The 24,411-nt window shown below is 57.4% G+C and overlaps 1 protein-coding gene across 2 annotated transcripts; it reads left to right on the forward strand.

Annotated features, from left to right (window-relative positions):
- Window positions 1-4,182: 4,182 nt before the first annotated feature.
- On the forward strand, window positions 4,183-24,408 carry EGFL7 (EGF like domain multiple 7). 2 transcript variants are annotated; one of them, XM_082327282.1, is made up of 11 exons: window positions 4,183-4,327; window positions 9,185-9,253; window positions 9,738-9,912; window positions 14,945-15,130; window positions 16,823-16,942; window positions 17,185-17,297; window positions 18,039-18,134; window positions 19,594-19,758; window positions 20,665-20,729; window positions 21,078-21,240; window positions 23,188-24,408. In XM_082327282.1, the coding sequence occupies exons 4-11, from the start codon at window positions 15,051-15,053 to the stop codon at window positions 23,208-23,210; spliced, it is 825 nt and encodes a 274-aa protein (XP_082183408.1). In that variant the 5' UTR covers window positions 4,183-4,327; window positions 9,185-9,253; window positions 9,738-9,912; window positions 14,945-15,050; the 3' UTR covers window positions 23,211-24,408. The 2 variants fall into 2 exon arrangements, with proteins under 2 accessions (XP_082183408.1, XP_082183407.1); XM_082327281.1 differs by lacking the exon at window positions 9,738-9,912.
- Window positions 24,409-24,411: the final 3 nt, after the last annotated feature.

Here is a 24,411-nt window from a genome sequence, read left to right on the forward strand (position 1 = left end):
CTGAACTTGATTAATGACGTCTGCACTACGCGGGTATTCCCACAGCACCCTCAAAACTCCTCGGTCCTGCCCCGGCGAGCAGGAGGCACACCGTAATCTCCGGGCTGGACTCTGCCCAGTGCTGTCGCCTGTTGTTTTCACCAGCATCCTCGCCCCGAGGACGGGCTGGAGGGCAGCCAAGGAGGGTTTAGAGGTGCCACTTCTCCCCAGGAGCTCAGGAGGTCTGGGCATGCAAGACTTGGTGCCTCACAAGAAATACCAACGAGGGGATGAGTTGGCTGGGGTGTAGCTATGGAGCTCACCCAGGGGATGGTGGCGTGCACAGGGTGTGTAAGAAAGGCTCCCAGTGCTCAAACCTGGCTGCTGGGGGTCTTGCCCTGGCACTGGTGGCTTGGAGCACCCTGGCAATGGCATGGGCACGCTGCAGAGCGGTGCTGGGACCTGGCTCCAGGTCCCCACAGGTGCCCTGTGTGTCCCATGTGCGGCATCTTCAGTGGCTGGAGAAATCAAGAGGTTGTTAAAGCATGAGGATGGCAGCCCGGGTTCAGCGGAGGATGAGCAGCAAAAGGTTTTGCTTTTCCTCCCCTGCTCTCTGAAAAGGTTCAGGTTTGAAATACTGTTTCCTCTTACACTTTGAGGCTCAAGCAAGCATCTGCTTCTTCTGCTGAGAAGAGGATTAAAGCCAGTGAAAGTTCACAACACCTAAAATTAGGAGTTAAATTTCTGTAGCAGGTTTCGTGCAGGAATCTAAAAGCATTTCATGGGTGTTAGTTGAGTAAGCAGCACAACATCCCTGTGATGCGACTGGCACTTTTATTACCCGCTGATGAGAAAGCAGGCAAGGGATGGTAAAATAGTTTTTCCATGGAGAATCCAGGAAGCGGGTGGAAACAGGCCCCGGGCGGCCTGGATCCCATGCCCCCGCCCGACAGGCAGGGACCGTTCCCAGAGGCAGCGTGCTCCCCAAGAAGCAGTGGTCACTCAAGGATTTGGAGAGACCTGAGCCTGGAAGCATTTGGCACGGTGCTCCTAAAGCTGACGAAGTTCTGGACCAGCTCTCTGGGGGTGCAGCAGCGCTTTACCCTGGCTGAGGCTCCGACCCCATCCCAGATACGGCTGGGCTGCCCTCGGCTCACTGCACTGGCAAAAGCTGTACAAACTGAAGGTGGAGTTTTTACCGTCTGATTTTGATTGTTCCTTGGTAATTGACTTTATTATTTAAAGTATCAAATGTTGCTGCGGAACAGCATTTTCACTGATACTCACTCGTATGCTGATTAAACCCTGACTGACCGCAGCATCACAGCAAGCAGCAGCACGCTAGCAGAGAGGAGCCCAAAAGGGCCAATAAAACAAACCAGGCAGGACTTTTAGTTTCTCAGGAGCAGCTGAGACTCGGAGGGAAAAGGCACACTTAAGAGAAAAGTTCCTGCAGCAAAACCGTGGAGGAAAACTGATCATAAACCAAACACGGCTGCAGACTTAAAAGGATCAGCATGGGCAGGGGGTATTCAACAGCAGCCGCATCAGCTGAGAGGGGAGCAGCATGCCACACTAATTGGCTTGTGCTAATGAGGAGCAAAAGCCCCCTCCATCCCCCTACTCAATTCACGCCTGACAGGCCCTGAATGCCGCTGAGCCGGGGCAGAGCGGCGGAGCGGGCTCCACGGCCTTTGGAAAAGCCCGCGTCCTGGCTTGGGGCTGCCTGCCCATCTGCATGCTCTGCTTTTGGCGGGTCCCACTGCCACTTGCCACCGTGGGCTACTGAAAAGGTCACCTTGTGATGGGCTGGGGAGGCTGCCAGGGAGCCTGTGCCTCGGCGGAGGTTTGGGGATGACGGGGAGGTGCAGGCAGAGGCAGGGCTGTGGGCATGGCTGCACATGGCCGGGTGGGTGCGCGGTGCCAGCACCCTGCGGCTCCCTCCGGCTCGCACACCGTAACTGAGCCTTGGCTGACGCCCAGGTTTTCCCCAACGCTGACTTCCACGGGAGGGTAGCGGCTCTACAAGATGAAGCGTCATGACTTCAAATTTAAAAATACCCGTTCGTATGGCCCCTGCTGACCGCTTCCCGCTCCAGCAGCTACTACTAAAGATACTAAAGACTGGGTAAACAGGAAGCGTTTTCCACACATCCCGTTTCACTCCTGCGGCTCCGCTGCCGTGGCCAGAGCAGTCCCGCTCCGTGCTCAGCTCCGCGTGCGCGGGGAGGCGTGGGTGGCCAATGTCCCAGCCACGCACCGTGACCTGCGTCCATCCTGGGGCAGAGGACATGGGAGAGACGGCATAGGGCCAAGTGGTGGTTGCTGCAACTGATAAAATTTGGGTCTAGAGTTTTTCCGAAAGTTCACAGGCTTCAGCTTGGAGGAGGTGGGGAGGAGAGGGAGGATGCTGGGAACCTTTGTGAAGGCTCTGTACATTGCAGGGTTGAGCCTGTGTCTCTGCTGATGGTAGAGAAAGCTGTCAGCTCTGGACCCGAGTTTCCAGTGTCCAGCACCTCTGATCTGAAAGGAGCACCCAGTGCCGCCTCTTCTCGCAGGCGGTGTGTGCCGTCCATGCAAGCCCTGTAACTTTCCACAGGGAGCTGCTGCTGCTTAAAGCTCAGCTCAGCACTGAGCACAAAAATGGAGGGAGATACACCCTCCCTGTTAATGCAGCATGCACACACAAACGCACACGGCGTTTCACACACGACTGAGCACACACACACATGCTTGTGCCGAGAAGAGACTCCCCTGGACAGATGCACTCCCACAGAGTCCATCAGCTGGCAATGCTCGCGGCAGGCAGCACGCAGTATAAAATCACCTATTGCTGGAGAGAATGATGGGCAGCAGAAAACAGCCTTTAAAAACCTGTCTGCCAAGGAAAACAAGTGGGGTCTTTCTTTAGCCATGCATTTATATAAATAAACACAGGAATATTTTGCAACTCCCAGGGGACTTGCCCAGAGTAATATTTTGCTGAATAAGGGTGGGAGTTATCCTCTGCTCACCGTAAGCCTGCGCACAAGCGCTATGTGCTGCCCAGACCGGGAGGACCCAGGCGTGTGCGGCGCGAGCGGGGGACGTGGCTCTGCTCCAGAGGAGCCCCAGGCGACACGCGTCCCCAGACCCGCGCCGTGCGCTCTGCCTTGCCAGGAGGAAAGCATACGGGCTGCCGTGGGGGTCTCGCTGCCCGCAGCAGCAGGCACAGGGCTGCTCGCTTGGTGGCCTGATCGTGTCCTCTGAGAGTCAAGGCATAATTGCTACCACCACAGCCCTCACGTTCCAAAATGTCTCCTTTCCTAGCATGAAGTCTGGATCAAAGTTTCAAATTCCAATTAAAAAGTGTACTACTCCTCCTTTGGCCACCCAGAACCAAGGTCACACGTACACATATATTTAATTTGAAATCACAATCAGCTTTGCACCAAAATGGCCTTCAAAATTAGGGCACTGGGGCAGCTGTTTCTATGCCCCTCTCTGCTGCCTGGCGCTGAAGACGCCATCTTTGCTGGGTGATGTCCTGCAGGTTTAGTGGCCCAAACTGCCTGTACCTCGCTCTTTCCCAACACAGGGACAGCGTGATGGGGATCACAAGCCATCCAACAAACTGACTGACCGCTGAAGTGTAACCCACATTTCAGGGGGTTGCAAATACCCCACGATGTGCTCCACTGGCGCCTAACGCCAACATGGCCCCCTCTTGAGAAGATGGCCACAGGCACCGCCATGCTTGGCACGGGCTGTGAGGGAGGCCCTGGCACTGCAGGGGTCCCCACCAGCCCCCCATCCACCTCCTCCAAAGGGGAATGAGGGGCGGCTGTGGTGGGGGCTGCTGGAACACACCCCGTGCCAGTGAGGCGGGAGGGTGGGGGGCAGCAGCCATCTTAGGCCTATTGTGAGGTGCAGGCGGGCAACCCTGTCCCTCCCCGTGTCCCCGGGGACGCACGGTCACCTCCTTTCCATTTTGGCACCCTGTGGCCGTCCCCAGTGGGCACGGTGTGGGGGTGCCGCCCCGTGGCCCCTCTCCCCCTCCGGGCGCGGGGCGGCCGTGTTTGTTCTGCGGCGCCCGTTATCAGCTCACAACACACACAGGAAGTCCTGTCTGGGATTGTCCATCCCCGGCCTGATTTATACAGGAAGAAAAGCATAAAAAGCCGCCCTTCCACCTCGGCAGCCACCTCCTGCCTGTGCGTGGCCGGTGGCTGGCCATGCCGGGGGTGCGAGGTGGGTGCCCAGGCCCGCCAGACCCAGGGCGGCCAGGCAGGGATGGCCGCCGGGAGACGTCGGGGAGCACGGCGGTGGGGCTGCTCCCGGCGCGGCGGGGGACGGCGGGGCGCCGCAGGTACCGTACGAGCCGCGGCCATCGCCGCAGCGGGGATGGGGTGGATGGGACGGGATGGGGAGCTGGCGCTGGGGGCAGTGGGAGCGTGTCCTCGCCAGGCCAAACCCTGCGGGCTTTGAGTGGCCCCAGCTCAGGCGACGATGGTGGGAGCCTCAGGGGCTGGTTGAACACACAGCGCTGGCAAAGGGCTGCTGGGGCAAATGAGTTTTTAAAGCATCCTTCGGCCGCTCCCAGTGAGGCTGGCTCTGCTGTCAGCCACGCACGTGCTGAGCCGAGGAGCGTCTCCAGCACTGGTTTGCTTAGAGCAGAGCCCAACCTGCAGCACTGTTGTTTTTAATTCATCCCACTGGCACTCAGGCTGTTTTCCAGGAGCGGAGGACTCAGAGGGTAAATTTTGCCTCCTGTGCATATAGAGGAAGATTCCAAACACTTGCATGAATAGCTGCAAGATAGCTGGAAATTCCTGGCAAATCTCTTTTCTTTCCATAACTCATTCTCTTTTTCCGCCTGCCTGCTCTCTGAACACCTCTGATAAAACACCACGTTGTTCATCCTTCCTCCCGCGCTCTCCCCGTCTGCTCTCTCTCCCCTCTGCGCAACACGCAGCAGTGCCGCTCGCCCTCGGCGCGGCGGGACCCCGAGACGGGACGCCGTGCTGCTGATTTCAGGTTGCACGGCGGCAGAGTTCAGCCCCCGGGGAGCGGGCAGGACGCGGGGCTGGATGGGGCTGCGGACAGGGACCATCCCTGCTCTCACGCAGACCTGAGGCTTGCACTGGCTAACGGCCGAGCCTGGAGCATGCCGGTGTTTGCGTGCCAGGAGCTCAGCAAAGCCTCTCAAATTTATAACCGTGGAGCCAGGTGATTTGCAGATGCTATCTGTTTTCAGCTACCTGCAGACCTGTGGGTCCCGCCGTCCTAACCTGTGGCATTACACAATGCAGGCAGGAGGCTTTTAGTGGCTCACCTGGGGTATTTTGGGATAAAAGGCTGGCTGTGGGTAGGAGCAGCTGGGATACCCAGGCACTGGCTGGCTGTGTGGGAATATGGAGCAGGACCAGGCCAGTGAATGGCTCTTGGTAGAAATAACCCGGCATACTTTTTCCCAGGGTCTGACATTCACGGAATCAATTCACTGGGCAGATAATCAAACATAAGAAGAAAGAGCAAGGCTTTGTCAGTGATAAAACTAATTTAAAAGTGGATTGGGAAGCTCTGCCACCGCTTGGGAAGCTGTGTGAGACAGAAGCCCAGATGTGGTGGCTGAACCCTGAGCCTCCTCGAAAATCCACCTCTCCTCTGGGCAGCAGCAGAAAACACGGAGTCTGCTCTGGCAGACTTTGAGTGTTATTCCCTGTGATCCAGCATTCATTCTGCCAATCGAGTTAGTCCCCCTCTATGCTGTTAAACTACCAGCTCTGCACAAGCTTCCCTAGAGGTAAGGAAGAGAAATTGAATCTGGGCTGCAGGCTCATTTGAGCCGTTTCCCAGACTCTACTGCTGCAGATGGGGCTGGCTCTGGGGAGACAGATTTACAAACTGCAACAAATTAGAGTAAACGAACCTGACTCACAGTCACACCAGCAGCAGAAGGGCATGGTGAAACACAAGGGAAGATTTAACTTGAGCTTTCAGACAGAGAAAGGAAAGGAAAGGGTCTCCGCAAACAGAAGAGGACGATCAGAAATGTTGTTTTACTCTCCATCCTCTCTCCCAAAGCGAATGCTTGGGTTCCCGTCCTGCCCGTAGCCTGGGAGGTGGCTGCAGAGAGGAGCTTCTGCGGGTTTCTGGAGCTGGGGACTCTCTCCTGACAGAGAAGGATAATCAGAGCAGAAACCAGTCTCGTGCGAAATGCTCTCTCCTGAGCTGCTCACTGGGATGGCCGTGATGACGGGACCGAGCCGTGCATGCAACTCACAGCTATTCCTACCGCGCTTTCATGCTATTCCCACCGCACTTTTCATGCGCCCCTCGGGGAGTGATTCATTGGGAAAACGCAGAGGGGAACGGCGGGGTGGGGGACCATTCCCTGCTGACTAATGCCGCTTTTTGCCAAGGAAATTTCACAGAAAGCCGCAAAATTCAGTTTATTCCTCGGTGAGATGAATCATTTCCCAGTTTTTATGCAGCAGCCATTACTGCCTCCTCTAAATGTCAATAAGAACTCATCTCATCCGTGTGCGCATAGGAGGAACAAACCTGGCTACAGGATGTTGCCCTGTTCACCCGTTTGTTTTTGCACAGCTACAGCGAGGCTGCTGTACGTCTCTGTGGTCGCCTTAAGTTATAACATACCGGTCCTGAGACACTTAATGCTTGCAAAGTCCTTACTCAGGCAAAAAAAAAAAAAAAAAAAATCACTTTGTGGGAATCAGATCTTGGTCATAATATGCATAGCACTGGGCAACTGGTGACGACAGACCGAGAGCTATGGGCCAAATACTTTTCTTGGTTTGACCTGCTTTGATCCCACTGACATCAATGGACTCCTCTAGATTTCCACTGAGATAACTGGTCTGCAGCTGACGCAACCGAGAACAATATGGGGCATAATAGAATAGTGGGGGGTCATTTTCCTGACAGAGCTCTGCAGAACAGGGGCTGCTCCAAAGCCTCAACTTTAGTGTGAAGTTTACAAACAGCCTTATGAAAAGCCTGAGCAGAAGATTTTGTCCTGAAACAGGAAAAGCCATTCCCCCTTTTTTCAGAAGCACCAAAAATTCCTATTGCTTTAGCAAGTGCTTCCAGTTCTGGGCGAGACCCCTGCGGAGGCCAGCGAGAGCCCTTTGTACGCAGCAGGTATGGGGTCAGCCGTGCCTTGTAGTAGCTGAAAAGTTTTGCATCTGTATGTGTGTCACTCTTCTGTCTGTCTCCCCATCCATCTGTCTCCATCTGCCACTTCAGCACCTCTGGCCCCAGTTTGGGGAAGCGCTCGTGTGCTTGGGCATGTCCCGTTTACTGTGATGGGTTGTACGCACTCCTCTCTGCGAGGTTTCCTGGTGTGGGACCTTAGTGCTGCTCTCCTATTAAGTCTCCTCTGTTAATCATTCCTTTTTCATACCTACAGAGCCAGAGCAAAGTTGAGTTCCCCCACCCCAGCCCCAGGCACCCTCCCACCCTCTGAGCTCACCTACTGCACAGGGGCGGGCTGGAAGCCCAGCCCACTCCTCCGGCCCTCCATCCACCGCGGATGCTCTCGGGGGGATGCTGGATCCCGTGCCGCTGCCCGGGCGGGTGCGGTGTGCTTGGCAGGTCTGCGGGACGGGCTCTAGGGAATGGGGAGGTGGGTGAAAATCTCACCTTCGCAGCCAGCCCGGTGCTCAGCCTGAGACCTGCTCCAGGCCAGCACTCGGCATGCCTCGTAGCTCACACTGGTGGTAAAACCAGTGGGAGACAAGGAGATTTCAACATTGGTAAATCTAAGAGGGAGGCTGGGCAGAAACATTTCTTTCTTGGCCCAGAGACAAGCATTAATATTAGATGTCGTGGGAGTACACTTCTAGCATGCAAGGGAGAAAGCTTTGGAGGAAACATGTAAAGCACCGGTCCAGGGAGGACTCCAAATTCAGACAGACTTGCAGTTGGGAGCCAAAATCCCTTCTGCCTTTGTCAGAAGCTCATCACACCAATATTAACAGAGCCAGCAGATCTGATCTTCCCCCACTCTGAACTGGTATCACTCCTCTGCTTTCAAGGGAACTTTGCCAGGCTGTGTCCTGCGGGATTTCCTCACAGCATAATGAATATTAGCATATAAGACACCGAACCCTCCCTATGAGCGGAGAATTAAATGCTCTTTTAATGGGTTATATGCAGTTCTTAAGCAGCTGACATGGGCACCTGCTTGAGCAAAGATATGACCCAGTAAATGGAACTGAAAAGCAAACATTTTGCAATTAAAATAATTGCAGAATTTTAAAATGCTGCAGTGCACTTAGGGACTAATTGTCTAATGGCTGAGAAGGCTCCAACGGAGACCCTGAAGGGTGGGTGCTTAGTCCTGCACTGGGGTCATCGTCCCGCGAGGAGCTGAAAGCAGAGCGCCACGTGGGACGCTGGGTGCCAACGAGTCCACCCCCTCCCTGACCGTCAAATTTACACTTCAGATCCCAGGGACTGGTGCAATGGTTGCCTGGGCAGTTAGGGGTCTTTGTCCTTAAATGAGCACGTGTACCTACTGCAGATGGTAAAATATAGTGTTGGGGTACAGCAGATGGGATCACAAGTGAGCGTAAGGGAACTCGGACACCCTGGCGAGTGTCAGCAGGAACAGGGCACCCCATTCTCTGGGGTTCTCGGAAAATCCCAGCCTTAGGCACTGGGGAGACCGCGGGAGGGGAGAGCTCGGTGTTCAGCGAAGCCCCAGCGCTGCATTAGGTGGAACCAGGGCTTCTGCTCTGCTCAGCCCTTGCTCGTATCCCTGCCTGCTCTACCCCAAAGGGTGCAAAGGCACCGCAGGTCTGCCTGGCCTTTCCCACCGGCATCACAGCAGGGTGACCCACACTGCAAGCTCGCGTGAGCAAGGGGAGGATCAGGACCCATAGGATGTTCCTAAAACACCCACTGTGCAACCTGCACTGCACGGGAGGGAAGGGACAGGGCTCCCCGTGCCCTACCACCGCTGTCACGGTGTCCGTGCCCCTCCAGCATGGCAGCGAGCCTCTGCGGTGTGAGCTCAGCGCCGACGCCAGGCACAGGCACTCTGTGGCCATGATCCTGCTTTCGTCCTCCGCCCCACTCCGCAAGGACCTTTAGGAGCATCCAGGGAATCCAGGTCCACCGTGGGCAAGGGCTGGATCACTGATCTCTGCCTGCATGACGAGAGGAGTGTAACCGCGGGCTTTTTCTGTTCTGACAGTAAGAAACCAAGATGTTCCGTAAGGAAAGGATCCCTGCCCAGGACAAATGATGGAGCACCACGGATAAGGTGAGTGTCTCGGCCGTGAAATTAGATCCTGTGCTTTCAGTATGGTCAGATGGAGAAGCTTTCCATTGGCTTCCAGATGCATTTTGCAAGTATTAGACAAGTTGAATATCAGGCTCTGTTCATCTCCCCCATACACCAGAAAAGACAATAAGGCTCTCTGCATAATAAGATAATTACCATCCCTTCAAGGCTCTTGGGAAAACTTGCCCGTGCTCCCTGCTTATGAGATTAAGTGAAATCATTCCCCAGAGGTAGGCTGGATCCAGACAGAGCGAGCGAACCTGTTTGTGCTGTGTGAGATGCTGTGTAACGTGGAGCTGCGCTTCCACCAGCGTCAGCTAGCCTTTCCCTTGCTGCTGGGAGGGATCCAGTCTCCTACGCGCTCCGATGGAGCTCCACCAGCACGTCCCAGAGCTGATTCCCCTCTGCTCTGCTGCCTTCCCTGGGGAGGATCTGACCAAAGCAGTTTATGCTCCCTTTACAGGGGCCCACCCGAGAGCCCCACGCCAGCACCTCCAGCACCCACCCGCTTCCCCGGAGGGCACAGCACGACCTGAGACAGCTCCAGTTCAATCGGCAGCCTCAGCGTATCCATGAGGAAATGCAGGGGATGGGCCAGTGATCTCAATTGCTCTTTTGGAGCCATTATTGTTTAACTGGTAAATATTTCCTTTAAATGGCTACATGCTTTCAAAAAAGTTGCAAAGCGTAATGGGAACAAATATTCCCAGGGGGTTGTATCCTGCCATTCATTTGCACATCAGACCCCTGCTATCTTTAAGGCTGGTTCTGTGCACGGGGAGGCGGCTAAGTCATTTGAAAAACAATAAGCCTCTGTGCTCTAATTTCCCAGAGAAAAACGTAGACAAAACAAGTGGCAGTTTGGCACAAACCAAACTGCAGAATTTTCTTTGATAAATAACCTGGCATTTAACAGGAGAAACCTGCAGGCAGCTGGGGGATCGGCCTGCCTGATCCGTCCCCGGGCAGGTGTAGGCAAGCCGGCGGAGCTGCGCCCTGCGTGGGTCTGCGTGTTGAATTGGGGCGTTTCTCCTGGTCAATCCTCACGCCGCTCCACGGCTGGGGAGGCGTCCAAGGAATCCTTTAAGCATCCTTTAGGGCTCGCTGGAAGCCAGCCTCCCTGTCCTGGCAGTTCATTGCCTGCTTCTGGAGGACTTTGCTGTTTTAATGAGCTCAGGGGGATTAATGGGGCACGGTGGGAGGCTACGGACCAGTATGGTGTGTTAGGTCCCTAACCTAGGGAAAGATGATGTCTCCTCTTATAATTATGTGACCTCTTCGGGAGTGCAGAACCAGCTACGGTATTTTTTAGCAAAGAGAAATAAATTTGCCCTGGCCGCTGCACTGGTGATGGACCATTTCACCTGGGAGTCTGAACACCCCTGGGCAAGGGGCTGGGGGCTATGCTGGGATCTCCCGCTCTTACCATTAATCCCCTGCCCGCCCAGGTGAGCTGGTCTGGGGGGGGTCAGCAACCTTGTGTCCTCGTAGTGTGGGGCACGCAGAAACGGGCTGGCGGGGCTCAGCCTGCCGTAGGCAGTCTGCAGGTGAGCCTCCAGATCAATGCCAGGGCAGGGACCCCCTGCAGTCCTGTCTGCATCGGGGTCAGCACATGGGGCACAACGCCAGCATGTCCCCTACCCTGGCTGGGCTTCTCTGGGGGTCCTGCCCTGTCCCTGCATGTCCCCCCCCAGGACCAGGCTTCTCCGGGGCTCCTGCCCTGTCCCTGCATGTCCCCCCCCAGGACCAGGCTTCTCCGGGGCTCCTGCCCTGTCCCTGCATGTGTCCCCCCCCGGACCAGGCTTCTCCGGGGCTCCTGCCCTGTCCCTGCGTGTGTGTCCCCCCCCCCAGGACCAGGCTTCTCTGGGGCTCCTGCCCTGTCCCTGCATGTCCCCCCCCCAGGACCAGGCTTCTCCGGGGCTCCTGCCCTGTCCCTGCGTGTCCCCAGGGCGCCGGGGCACCTCGGCGGGGGCCCGGGGGCAGGTGGCGGCCGGCGGGGGCCGGCGGGGCGGGGGCAGGCGGAGGCTCCCCGGGCCCCGGCGCTTCCCCCGGCCGGGAGGCTCCGCTTTCCTCCCCGCCGGGAGCTCATTGGGCCGGGGCGGAGGGACCGGCTCGGGCCGGGGGAGGAAATGCGCGGGGGGCCGCGGCGCGGCGGCGACTCCGCGGCTCCGGCACCGCCGCCGCTACCGGTGAGTCCCGGCGGGCGCCGGCCGGGGGCTCGGCACGCCCGGGGGGGCCGCGGCCGCATCCTCCGGCGGGGAGGGACGGCGGGGAGCGGGGCGGGCGTTTCGCGGAGCGGGAGCGGGAGCGGGACCGGCTGCCGCAGCGGGGGCGGCCGGTGGAGGGGGCGGCCCGGGAGGTGCCCCCGCGGCGGCGGCGGCGGCAGGGCTGCGGGCAGTGCCCGGGCCGGCGGGCAGGGCTGCGCCTGCCCCGGGGCTGGCGGCGCCCGGGGGAGCGGGGCTCGGCCCGCTGCGGGCCCGGGAGAGCATCCCTGCGCCGGGCGCCGCCGTCCCGGTGCCCCCGCGCCCTGCCCCGCCGTGCCCGCCTCCCTGCAGCCCGCTCCGCGCTTCCCGTGTCCCTGCGTCCCGCTCTGTGACACCCGTGTCCCGCTCCGTGATACCCATGTCCCTGCAGCCTGCTCCGTGGTGTCCGTGTCCCTGCAGCCTGCTCCGTGATATCCGTGTCCCTGTGTCCTGCTCCTTGATACCCATGTCCCTGCAGCACGCTCTGTGATACGCATGTCCCTGTGTCCTGCTCCACGGTCCCCGTGTCCCTGTGCCCTGCTGCACAGTGCCATACCCCTGTAGCCTGCTCTGCCGTGTCCCCCTCCCTGCGCCCTGCTCCGTCGTGCCCATGTCCCCCTGCCCTGCTCCATCACGCCTGCATCCCTGTGCCTTGCTCCACGGTGCCTGCATGCCAGCCTAAGCAGAGAACAGCTGGAGGTGTTTGTAAGGGAAAATCCCTCTCCCTGCTGCTGCTGCTGCCCCTCTCCAGGAGGGTTTGGCTCTAAGGGCACAGACCAGGTCCAGAGCACAGCTGGGTTCACCTGCGGAACCAGGCCAGGCTGCTTGGAAAGCGCAGCTGTTGCATTCTCGGGAGGGTAATTGCATCCTCTTGAGGCCCTGGATGCTCTTGCACCACTTTGCAGACAGACCCTGATTCCTGCTGCTGCCATCGGCTGGAGTTTCAGCCTTGGTTTCGCGGGCAGAGCTGGACAAAGCACTGCTCACCCGCACCGTGGGTTGTATTTTCCCAGTAGTTGCTGCAGCGGATTAGGCAAGAGCAGACTTAGGAGCTGGCAGGAGAGGGCCCCCCAGACTCTCAGGAGCACAGGGCCAGCCGCGGGGGCTCTGCTGCTCCCTGGAACAGCAGGAGCTCAGATGCACCCACGTCGTTTCACTTGCCAGACCATGGGGCTTCACCTCGTCGTTTGAGAGACTAGAACGGCAGTGACAAAAACCCCTATTTTTTTTCTTAATCATGAAAAGATTTTCCTTAAGTTATGTGCTTTAAAAGAGGAGTATTAGAATAGGTAGTAGCAACAGGTTGGAGGATCTTCAGTGGCTTTAAAGAGGCTGATTTTCATAAACTCCTAAAAAAAGACAAGTATAGACTATCATATTTTCCACTTTTGAAACTTTTTCTGGTATGAAGCAACCATAATTTTACGACCCAGAGGGATACTCTGACCACTTGAGGTAGGGCAATGCTGCTCCATTTCAAAGCAAAAAAACAAACCGCCTGTATTTTAGGCTTGTGCCCTGTGTTTCTTGCCTTCCCCATGGGGAAAGCTCCCACAGCAGTCACGGGAATCCTGTGGGAGGACGGAGATGGCTGGCAGAGTTTGACTTACAGACTTCTGGAGAGGCACCGCTAGTCTGGGGATCTGTGATTGCAAGGGCCATATGTGTCCCAGTATAGCCCTGGGAAAAGCCGGCTGGCTGAGCAGCGGGGAGTTAGTACGTCTGTGTACGCTGGTGTCCCTGGGATGTCTCCAGAAGGACTGGGGAGAAAGAAGGTTTCTTCGATGTATTTTTAAAACTTTCCTGCAGGTCAACAAAGATTTGATTTCCTGCTGGTGGAGATAGATACCACGTATTAATCATTAGAAGATGAAACTTATTGCTCTATTTGGAGGAGAATGGAGGACCACAGGCTATACGTCATCAAAATCCTCCTTACATCCTCAAAGCTGGGCTTGTACGGAGGCTAAGATGGGCTCGGGCATCTGCAGTTCCCTGCCGGGCTGGGGCTCCATGGGGATTGCTCGTACCGCTGCAGGAGCAGGGTGGGCACGTTGCTGTCCCTCGCTGTCCTGGAGCCAGACCCTCAGCCCCTGCACTGCTGCTGAACTCGGGGACCGAGCGAGGTCCCGATTGCGTTTTACAGCGATGCAGTCGATTTGCTGTGACACGAACCCTCCCTGTCGCTCAGCCAGGCAGAGCCGCGTGCCCTGCTGCGGGACGGTGACGAGGGGACGGGGCTGCTCAGCCAGCCGCCCGCCTCGCTCAGCGCTATCGCTGCGTGCAGACACGCACAAGACGTTTGATACGAAGGGGCAGGAAGGCACCGGGCTGGTTTCTCTCCAGATGCAGGTCTGCATCTCTCCATGCCTCAGTTTCTTCAACCTGCAAAAAGGAAAAGATGATACTGAGTGCCTCGGCGAAGGGCTTAGAGACCTGCAGGGTCTATAGATTTGGGATGATTATGCCAGTTATCCCCAACAACTTGGCTCGGAGTTAGGAATTGTCCTGAAGGAGTTTGGGGATGAACCTGCAATCCCCAATCCCACATCATTTGGGAATTTTGGGAAGTTTATTTGCAGCTCCCCATGTTTGCAGTTTCAGAAGGACGTTTCATTTTGCATTGCCTTCCCATAAAGCCACTCCCTTCTCAAGGTTTGATCAGAAAGACTGATTCTTTCTTTAATTGGCATATATTTAAGGTGGGTTTCTTTATTTCTTCCTCCTTTAACTGCTGCCATCCGGAGGCCAACTGTTTTGTTTAAATGAGATATTGTTTAAATTAGATATGTTATTGACCTTCTTCAGCCTTGTTTCATATTTGTTCTCTGCTAGAAAATCAAAGCCTCTTTACTTGCGACTCGGTTAGTACTGACTCCGCAGACGGTACATATGGCCCTTACAGCATTTTTCTCTGCCAAGAACTTGTATTTTAAAGAGAAGAAGATCAGATTTCAGTGTGTTGTGTGGTGGGAAAAGGCAGCTTTACAATGCTGTATGGATTAAGAAATTACAGGCCATTGTTTTGCCCTTGCTGTCGGGAACTGGCAATGTATTTCATGCAACACAGGTCCCTTCCCCGCCACTCACCAAGCGATCGTGCAGCCCCCAGAGCCGCAAGAGCATCTCCTGCGTGCCGGGCCAGTAAATCACCGCTGCACCAGTGGCTTGAGTGGGGCAAAGCGGAGGAGGTCCCGTCTTGTGAGGGGTTCACGGGTCCTCTTTCCCTGTGCTTGTCACCCTGCTCTGTTGCCAGCAAGTGTGCTCCTGCCCCAGCCCCTTGCGCTGCCCTCGGAGGGTCGGTGCACACCCTGCGCTGCTCCCCTGACCTCGTGAGCAGGGACCGGCCCTGGCCCCACGGCTCTGCCAGATGTCATGGGCTGGGGACAGACGCCACGTGTTCACACCGCTCTCTTCTCGGTTGCAGGGTTCCCCGCTGAAGGGCGAGACATGCGGTAGGAGCCAGCGCTTCTCACCAAAGAGCGAGACTCGGTCGTGCCGCGCAGCCCAGGGCGCCGCAGGAGGGACGGGACATGCGCCGCATCGGCTGCGTCCTCTTGGGACTCCTCTTCATCCTCAGCGTGACCAGCACGGATGGCTTTGCCCGGGCAGGGTAAGCCCCCTTTTTGTCTGCATCTCCCAGGTGTGTGCTGTCGCATGTCACAGCGAGTCGCATCCCCTCCTGGTGATGAAGAGCCCTGTTCAGCCAGCCGGCTGCACCGGCATAGGCAGCTCGCCGGGCTGGCGAGGAGGTGGGAAAAGGCTCAGCCAAGTTCTCCGGGGCAGCCGCAGCTCAGCAGCCCTTCGCTGGTGTTTGTTTGTTTTATCACTGAAGCGAAAAAGCCTCTCAGAGAAAATGCCCCAGCTCCATTTAGCTCCATGCAGGGGACACCAAAACACTCTGGGCTTTTTCTCTGGGAGAGTCAAAAGCTAATCAGGCCCTGAGCTGTTCATGAATGATTATTGTCTCTTTCAAGCACATCCTTGCACAAAAATATGCGTGCAATCTTGCTATCACGCTACTCAAGCCTTGCCAATGAGCCACCAAAGGAGGATGCAGCCTCCCGGCTCTGAGCGGATGCCCCATCCGGGGGAGGCAGGCACGTGCCCTGGGGATGCTGAGGCAGCTGCGGTCATGGTCCCGCAAGCCCGGGAGCGGCAGCTCCAGCAATTCCTCTTCCCTTTCTGGGAAATGGGCCCGACACGGCGCCCTGGATCCCAGCACGGCCTGGGCAGGCACAGCTCAGCGCCCGCTGGGTCAGACGAAGCCCAGAGCTCGGTGGCCCAGTTTCTTCCCCAGCCAAAAGGAGCTGGAGCTCAACGCCCACCCCCAGATACAGCTCACATTTTCTGCAAACTTTGTTTTTACATTGAAATACTCTCCTCTAGCGTCAAACCTTTCACATGTTGGTCGTGACTGAAACCACGGGCTGAATTCCTCACTTGCACACACGGGCTGCAGCTATAGCTTTAGTCTAAATTTTACAAAGCAAACAATTGCCATTTAAAAAATTGCATCTTCTATAGCATTAACCAGTGAGGCTGAGAGGAGTTTTCTGGAGTTGATGGAAGCCATCTGATGTCCACGCTAATTCCCAGGCTTTTTATTCTAGTTTCTCATTGGGCTGGGAGGCTGAGACAAGTAGGCAAGTTCCTCAGTGGGACTGACCTGCTAGGGCTGGAAAATGTTGAAAAAAAGAATTTTTAACCAAGACCACTTTGGCTGTTAACCTTGGGAAAGTTTTTGACTGGATCGCAGTTATCTTAGGAAGACTGGAGGGCAACTTTCCTCTGGCCTCTACCTTTTTGTGGTGAGCCTGAGCCTTCCTGTGAAATCATTAATTTCTTGGTGGCCACAGGGCACCTGTTTCAGGAGTGCAAAAGTCTCAGAAAGGAAAAATCCACCCAGAAAGTGAGTGACTTTAAGGGAAGGGAGGTGATGAATGGAAGGAAAACTGCTTTGAGTAAATCCCCCTTAAATCTGCACCCCAACTGCTCTCCCGAGACGGAGGGGCTGTGCCGGGGTGAGCGTACGAGGAGGCACCAGCGCCTTCGCACAGGGGCTGGGGAGGAGGAGCCCGTGCAGCCCGCGGCGCTCACGCTTTGTGTCGCTGCCCCGAAACAGCCTGAAGTAACCTCCCGGGTCACTCGGGCAATTAGCTGCTGCGGTTTAAGTAGCCCTCTGTAACGAGGGACTGCCAGGCCATGTCCTGGGCTGGTGTAAATTGGTGGAGCCCCTTTGCCCCGAAGGGAGAAGCGTTGGGTTGGTTTTTAGCCGGTGCCTGACCTGCTCCCCTCTCCGCAGCCGCAGAGTCTGTGCCGCGACGCCGCAGAGCCAGGCCACCTACACCGAGTCCCACGTCCAGCCCGTCTACCAGCCCTACCTCACCACTTGCCAGGGCCACCGCCTCTGCAGCACCTACAGGTGAGGGCAGCTGCCCGCAACGCGGACCTGGTCCCTGAGAGGGAGCCGGATCCGTCCCAGCGAGGCAGCGACCGGCGAGGGCTGTGGAAGGGGGGAGTCCTGCCTTGATCCATGGGGAAGGGGCTCCCAGCCCCTGGCGGGGGGTGCCAGTGCAGGGGGTCTGACCCACTGGCATGGGAGCGGGATGGGGGGCTTGGGGTGGATTCTCACTCACCCGGCTCAGCCCCATCTTTGCGTTGCAGGACCATCTACAGGGTTGCCTACCGGCAGGCGTACAGGCAGCTGCCCCAGCCTGCGGCCTCGTGCTGTCCCGGCTGGAGCAGAGCTAACAGCCATGCGCTCAGCTGCAACAGAGGTAAGAGGCCGCTGTGCCACCCTGGTGCCAGCACTTGCCGTTCCCCCAAACCCCATGGGCCGGGTGGCTCAGGTCCCTGGACGAGGCCCCGGCAGCCAGCTCGCTCATTTACTGGCACTCTGCCTGTCAGGCAGATTCTCCCTGTAGGAAAGCATTTAAATTTTCAGCGTCACAACCAAATGCGGTTCAATTTCTGATTAATTCCCAGCCTTTCTCTGCTGCCTCGCAGGCTTTTTCTTTTGGGATCGCTTATTAACTTTATAGTTACCAGAGGATAAATAAAACAACTAAGTCCTTTCCATATAAATCAGCAGTAATGGAAAAGAAATGCTTTCAGGAGGCAATCGTGATGTACAACACAAAACAAATACAAACCACATCAGCAGCTAGTCCATCCCCAGATGAGCTCAGAGCGCAGCACCAGAGGCTTCCCAGGGCCCGCTGCTGCCCGTCGGCCCTCCTCTCCGCGGCCGTGCCGGCTGCAGGCACCTTGGCCTCTTTCCAGGCTGCAAAACCAAGGTCCTGTTCCTCCCACCCATCCTGTGCCCCTTGCACCCCGGTCAGCTCAACCCCACCGCTCCGGGGCTGCGGCAGAGCATCCCGGCGCCGGGCTGGTGCTGGTGTGTATTTTGTTGTGTGTGTGTGTGCAGTATGTGCGTACACACATCCGTGGTGGCAGGGGAGGGAGCTCGGGACCCCCAGAGCTGCCCGGTGACACTGTGCTCGTGTTTGGTCCTGCAGCTCTCTGCTGGGTGCCGTGCCAGAATGGCGGGAGCTGCACCTTCCCCGGCAGATGCGCCTGCCCGCCTGGCTGGACGGGACGAGCCTGCCAGACAGGTACCAACCAGCTGCGCCGCTCCCCTCCGCGCTCCCTGCGTCGGGCCTGCCCCACCGCTGCCGGGAGAGCTTCTCCGGGGAGCAGCAGGGCTGCCATGGGGCTCTGGAGGCCCTCTGCCCACAGACCGACCCCTTGGTGGGGGACGGGGACCAGCACCAAGCCTTGGTGCGTGCCTGGTGCTACCCAGCCCACAGAGGGGAACCAGCGTGTTACCCCTCCACACAAACCCCCACTCCCCTACACGTGTTGCTCCAGGGCAGTGATGCCTGATGGCCTGGCCAGGAAAGGACGGGAAGCTCGGCTCCCAGGGGAGCTCTGACCTCCCCTTGGCCGCGTCGGTGCTCTCAGCCCTCGAGTGCGGCCCTGGCATCCACATTTTCTCTCTGCTGCTGCTCTGCACTGGGTCAGTGTGAGCAGGGGCTGTACTCTGCCGTGACCGTGCAGCCAGCAAAAGGCTTTCTGCCGAGCAGCGGTTAACTTGTGGGGTCAGCCGGAGTTTGTGCATCTCTCAAGCTTTGTAAACTCTTGCTGTAAACTAAGACACTCATTTACTGCAGAGACTAAATCTGTAAACCGAAAATATCCAGGGGTGGAGGGAAAGCCTGGCGACCTCCAGGCACCGAGCTCCTCTCCAGCGTGAGCGCAGCCCAATGCTCCTCGCCGGAGCGCAGGGAAATCAGGCAGCATGGAAGGCAGCAGTGCTCTGCAGACCCCAGCACGCCAGGGTGGTGCAAACCCCTGCCACGGCGTTTCCCGGCTTTCCGCCCTCCTGTAAGGCAGAGGAGGAGCGTGTGGCATTGACCCACGCTGGGCCAGGCAGGGCTGAGCACATCGCTGACAGCTCCGGCTCCAGCACAGAGGGGAAAGGATTTTCCCACTGCCTAAAACAGATTTGCCCGGGCGTGGGAAGCGTTTCAGCTCATTTTGCTTTGTGGGAACAGCTTTAATAACTCCCCCGTGTGAGGAGAGGTTACTGGGTTTTGTACACACTTGAAAGGCTGATAGCTCCTCGCCACGGCTGGCTGGAACCAAAACCCCGGCCATAAATCCAGGATGAGAGCTGTGCGCTGCCTGCACCCACCCGGCCAGAGCTGGGACGTTTCTGACCATAGCTTTTGTTTCTGGCTCTTTTGTGGGGGGAGCGGATGGAGGGGAGGAGGCCAGATCCCCCTCAGGCTTAGCCCAGGTTTACTCCAGCCGGGAGCAAGAGGAAAGGCTGTCCCAGGCGCTGGCCGGTCGCGTGCTCGCATCCTGCAGTGCTGGGAGCACCCAGAGCTGTGCCCAGCACAAACGCCAGCTCGGTCTGGGGTCCCATCGCATCCTCACCCTGTGTGAGCCCGTGCGGCTCTAGCGAGGGGAGCAGGACCCCTGCGAGCGGGGCTGAGCCGTCCGCGCCCCTCACCCCGGTGAGCACCTCCCCACCGCCCCTGTCTCACTGAGCCCTACCTGTGGTTTCAGACGTGGACGAGTGTGCCGGCCAGAGCCACGGGTGCCGTCAGCTCTGCATCAACACGGCTGGGAGCTACCGCTGCGCCTGCCGGGACGGCTTCAGCCTCGCTGCCGACGACAAGGCGTGCCAGCCCCTGGTGCCGGCCCCCGAGCCAGAAACCTTCAGCCAAGCAGGTAACCTGTCCCCTGCTGCAGGACAGCCCTGGCTGCTCGGGGCCTTCAGTGAAAGCTGGGATTAACACTCAGCATCACAGGGTGGCTGGAGCAGGACTGGCAAAAGACAGGAGAGGGGACAACGGTCAGAACCCCTCAGCTTTATTCCCAGTGACCCAGGAATCCCAAACAACCTCCCCTGTGCACAAATCCAGACACTGCTCCATCTGCAAGGGTGATGGAGCCTATCCGTGGCATGCAGTGGCCGGGATGCAGCTGTTCTCTCCATCATCATCGTTGTCCTTCCCGCAGGGCAAGTCCGGAGCCACGAGGAGCAACAGGCGCTGCTGGTGATGGCCCATTATTACTTTTGGTACGCGCTGTGACACTTCAAACTCGTACCGTGAGTAATAATGCGCTGTGGCCAGCACGGGCATCACGCGGGAAACACCTGGGAGAGCAGGGCACCGTCTGCACGTGCCCCGCAAGCCACCTGCCCTTATCCCATGTCCGCGGCCCTCAGCAGGGACGATCCTTTGTGCCCACCATGGGACAGGGCAGACCCAGGCGCTAACTAATCTGACAACACGGGCGTGAAAGGCCAGGCTGCGCCAGACGTCTTATCCTTCAAGCATCAACCCACGGCCTGAAAAATTCCCCACTTTGTTGCAGGTACTCCAGCAGCAAGGAGAGGCTTGTACGCATTAGCAGCAGGAACTAGATGCCAGTGCTTGCAGCAGGCGTTGGATCTGATTGATGCTCCAGGGGCTGGTCCTGGCAGGGCAGACCCTGGGAGCTCACTAGGAGGGGAGCAGAAAGCAGCAGAGCTTGGCCTGAGCCCTGCAGCGATGTCTCTCCCCAGACCCTTCCACTTCACATCGAGCAATGGGCTTTTACTCACTGACCTGTTCTTGGTCACTTTTTCAGGTGCCCCCAGTGAAATGAAGGAAGAAATGAAAGACCTGAAGAGCAGAGTGGAAGCGCTGGAGCAGGTGAGCTTTCAGCACACACCTCTGCCCTCGCTGCCCTGCCGCAGCTCGAGGCCGCGCTCAGCCGGCTCCACGCTGGGCTGTTCGCAGCCAGGGTTTCCCTCCGCCCCGGCTCTATTTTTAACGTCATGCTGGCCTCACGCCGCAGCGATCCCAGCTGTGCTCCACGCTGCCAGCAGCACCCACGCAGCAGCTCTTCCAGCCCGGCGGCCCTTTGAACGCCACCAACGCCCCTGAGCCGGCCGGCGTGCCGCCCTGGTGGGGTGCACCCCGGCAAGCAACGTGCTACGTCCCGCCGGGTGGTCTTTGGGGCTGGGGAGGACATGCTCACGGGTCCCCATCTCCCCGCAGAAACTCCAGTTGGTGCTGGCCCCCTTCCACAACCTCATGCCATTGGTGCCGGAGGACGTCGGTGCAGACCCCATCAGCCGGCTGTCCCACTCCCTCCAGCAACTGGACAGAATTGACTCCCTGAGCGAGCAGATCTCCTTCCTCGAGGAGCGGCTGGAGACATGTAAGTGCCTGGAAAAAGCAGGCTTGAAGTATTTTACTCCACCCATACGGGCCACGGTGAGCAGATGTGGGCCAGTGAGATCAGTAACACATATGCCACTATTCATCTATATCTCCCTCAAGCCCAGCAGCCTGTAATTAATAAAAGATGAACACAAAGAGCCCATTAGCTTAATTTCAAAGCTGCTTCTATGGCTGCACCATCTGACTGCCCTTGTAGCAGCCAACAATCTTGGCACGTGGAAACGCAGCTCTGGGGCAGAAGCAGAGGGAGCCCAGCATGGGCAGTGGGTCACGTCTCGCAATCAGCACCCTCTCCGGCTCTGTTCCCGTCCTGCACTGTTACGGCTTAGTCCTTAAAAAAGAAACCTTGGCTCTTAGGAAATTAACAGTCCAAAAAGTCAATCAGGAGAGCTTAGGGAGCGGGCAGAAGTTGGCAGATTTATGAGCTTGGGAAGTTTCAGGCATTTCTTTTTGAAGTCTACAGACCAGTCCTTTGCCAACCAGCGGACCAGAGAGGGTCTCCTAAGTAGCAGACTCTGAAGAAGAGACACTGGTGAGAGCTGCCACGCGTGACACGGCTGAAGGCGAGGGTCCTGCCTGGCGCGCTCCCCCGTGGCGCTGCCGAGCGGGGCAGCATCCCCTCGGGTCCCCGGAGCACTGCAGCTTGGCTCAGAGTAGAGGACAAACCGTATCAACGCTATTTTGATAGGCAGCTCCTTGCAGCTCATTTTCCCATTAAATAATTCCAGTCAAACACATCCAGAAACCAGGCACAGCTGGGCCAGCTCCGGAGCTGGCGCGCAGCAGCAGCCTGGTGCTCACGGCAGAGGGGTGAGGGTGCTTGGAAAGACTTAAGGGGAAACTGTTTCAGGGCATATCCAGTCCCAGTTCACTGCTTGCAGTAATGGCTTAGATATAAAAGACTTCAAAGAACTTCTCTGAAGACTAAGTAGCTGCAAATAGACACTTAAAAACATCTCAGAAAGGGGTAATGATCAGCACCGCTCAGTGTTCCAGCAGACTGAGTTTCATAGTATTGCCCTGCACATATTATTAGTGACAGCACTGAGGACTGGAAGCAGTATCACAAGGTAACATGGATTTATTCCAAGGGATGACTCCCAAGTCCTGAAATTAACTTCTGCCAAGCCTGTTCCAGCAAGCAAAACTTGTTTTTGTCCCTCTCACAGTCTTTAAAGTCCCTGGAGGACACGAGACCGTCCTTTCGTACTCCAGCAAGCACCGGGGCTTGCAGGGCATCCCATGCCATCCATTTTCTGTGCCTTGCGAAGCATTTCACAACTGAATGCTAAGATCGAACTGCACTCTCCCATTACCTGCCCAGTGGGGATGTGTGTAAGGACTAAAACACATTTTCTCTTCTTTAAACCACCACTGAAAGCACAAGGTCGGCTCTCTTTAAGCCGTAACCATTTTAGCCCCTCTAAGGCTGAATTACCCCCAGTTCAGCACAGCCTGTCCGCGCTCGGCCGTGACACAGCCACTTAGCACCACGACAGACCCGCGGCTGGGCAGCAGCCACCCCCTGCGGTCCCTTCCCCAGCCCACGCAGCTCCCCGGGCGCTGGGGACTTTGGTGACCAGCAGCACCTGCTTCCAGTTACCGTCACACAGAGCCACCGGCTGTGTCTGCAGTGGGGACAGGCTGGTCCCAGTGGCTTTCCCCCCACCTTGGGATGCTTTGCACAGGACTTCCCAGGCCCAGGCGAGGCTGGCGAGGACCGTGGCGTGCCAGGGAGGCGAGAGTGACGCTCCCAAACGTGGCGGGATGGAGCCAGCCTAGGGTTGTTTGGCAAAGGGAAAGCAGCAAATGTGGGTGACATTCACAGGGGTGAAGTCAACCTGATCCTTCTTGGGGAAAGAGACAACCCAAACCCAGGCTAACAATATTGCTGGATTTTTTTTATTTTTTCCCATCTTCCCAGGTTCCTGCAAGAATGAGCTCTAGCCGAGGAATGAGCGCCCGAGGAATTGGAGCAAGCTGAGTGCACCTGCAGCTCTTATCTCACTCTCCAGCCCCAGGCTGGGGATGAAGCCACATCATCTACAGGAAGGCACAGGGTAGCAAGAGAAGGCTGGTTTCCCATCAGCATCTCCATCATTTTCTCTTCCACCTCACCCTATCAAAGGTCACGCGGTTACTTCCAAACTGGACTCCAAGCCCTCAGCATCTCACCCCCTTCCCGCTGGAGTGGCAGAAAATAAATGCCTTACCTCGTGCCATTAGTGCCTGTCTGGCTGCGCCAGAGAGACCAGCTGTACGTCAAGCTGCGCGGTGCTCAGCTTTGCCTGGCTTTTACTTAGCATTACCCTGGGACATCGTCTCCCAGCGGAGCACAGACCTGGCCCATGCTCCCCCGACCTGCTCCCACCCAAAGGTGGGGACAGGTCCTGCCTTTGGAGGACTACGGCCAAAAATGCCTCGTAGCGGAGGGGGCAGCCCCACGCCAGGCATCATGGCAGCGCGTGGGTGCAACTAGTCCCCGCAACGGTACGGCACTGGCTGGGTACAGGAAGGAGGTGCCCATCCCCGCGGCTTCTGTTCTGCTCTCTGGCACCAGCCTCCCTCCACCTGCGCTGGAAGCGGGCCGGTGCCTCGCTGCTTCTTAGCGTGGCAGCTGCAGCAGCTCGCTCTGAAGGTACCTGCTCACAGTCCGCTGCGCCATCCCTGGCCCTGACAGCAGTAATAAGGACGGAGCTTTTACATTGGCCTGAATGTGCAGAGTCTGTCTTTGCTCGCTTTAATAGAAAACCTTTCCCTGTGACACTCCCATCACCAGCACAGAGCAGACAGCGACAAACCCGTGCTGCTCAGTAGTGCCACCAGGGTGAGGCCAAGGAGGGAGGGACAATCCTCTGGATGCCTGGACTGGGGACCAAGGCCCAGCACACCCACGTGTTCACACCGGCACGAGCACCGGCTGTCGGTGTAACCAGTCTCTCCCAGATCCAACAGCCACCGAACGCGTGCCTACCTCCGCCCCAGCACTGTTTGCTCAAGCCCAAGGACACCGGTACAGCAGAGCAGCTGTGAGCGACCTGGTACAATGCTTCCCTTCTTGCCTAGAGCGGAGCTGCAGGAGGAGCGGCGTGGGCAAGGGGGTGCCGCAGGGCTTGCGCCAAAATAAAGCCTCCTGCTGCGCACACCC

The sequence above is a fragment of the Platalea leucorodia genome (genome assembly GCF_965183815.1).
Source record: "Platalea leucorodia genome assembly, chromosome: 15".
NCBI lineage: Eukaryota > Metazoa > Chordata > Aves > Pelecaniformes > Threskiornithidae > Platalea > Platalea leucorodia.

Bases quoted from the DNA above. Each gene is read 5' to 3' on its own strand.
- EGFL7 (XM_082327282.1), top strand. From the start codon at position 15,051: ATGCGCCGCATCGGCTGCGTCCTCTTGGGACTCCTCTTCATCCTCAGC. The intron at 15,131-16,822 runs GTAAGCCCCCTT...CCCTCTCCGCAG, and splicing joins GATGGCTTTGCCCGGGCAGG to CCGCAGAGTCTGTGCCGCGA. The intron at 16,943-17,184 runs GTGAGGGCAGCT...TTTGCGTTGCAG, and splicing joins CGCCTCTGCAGCACCTACAG to GACCATCTACAGGGTTGCCT.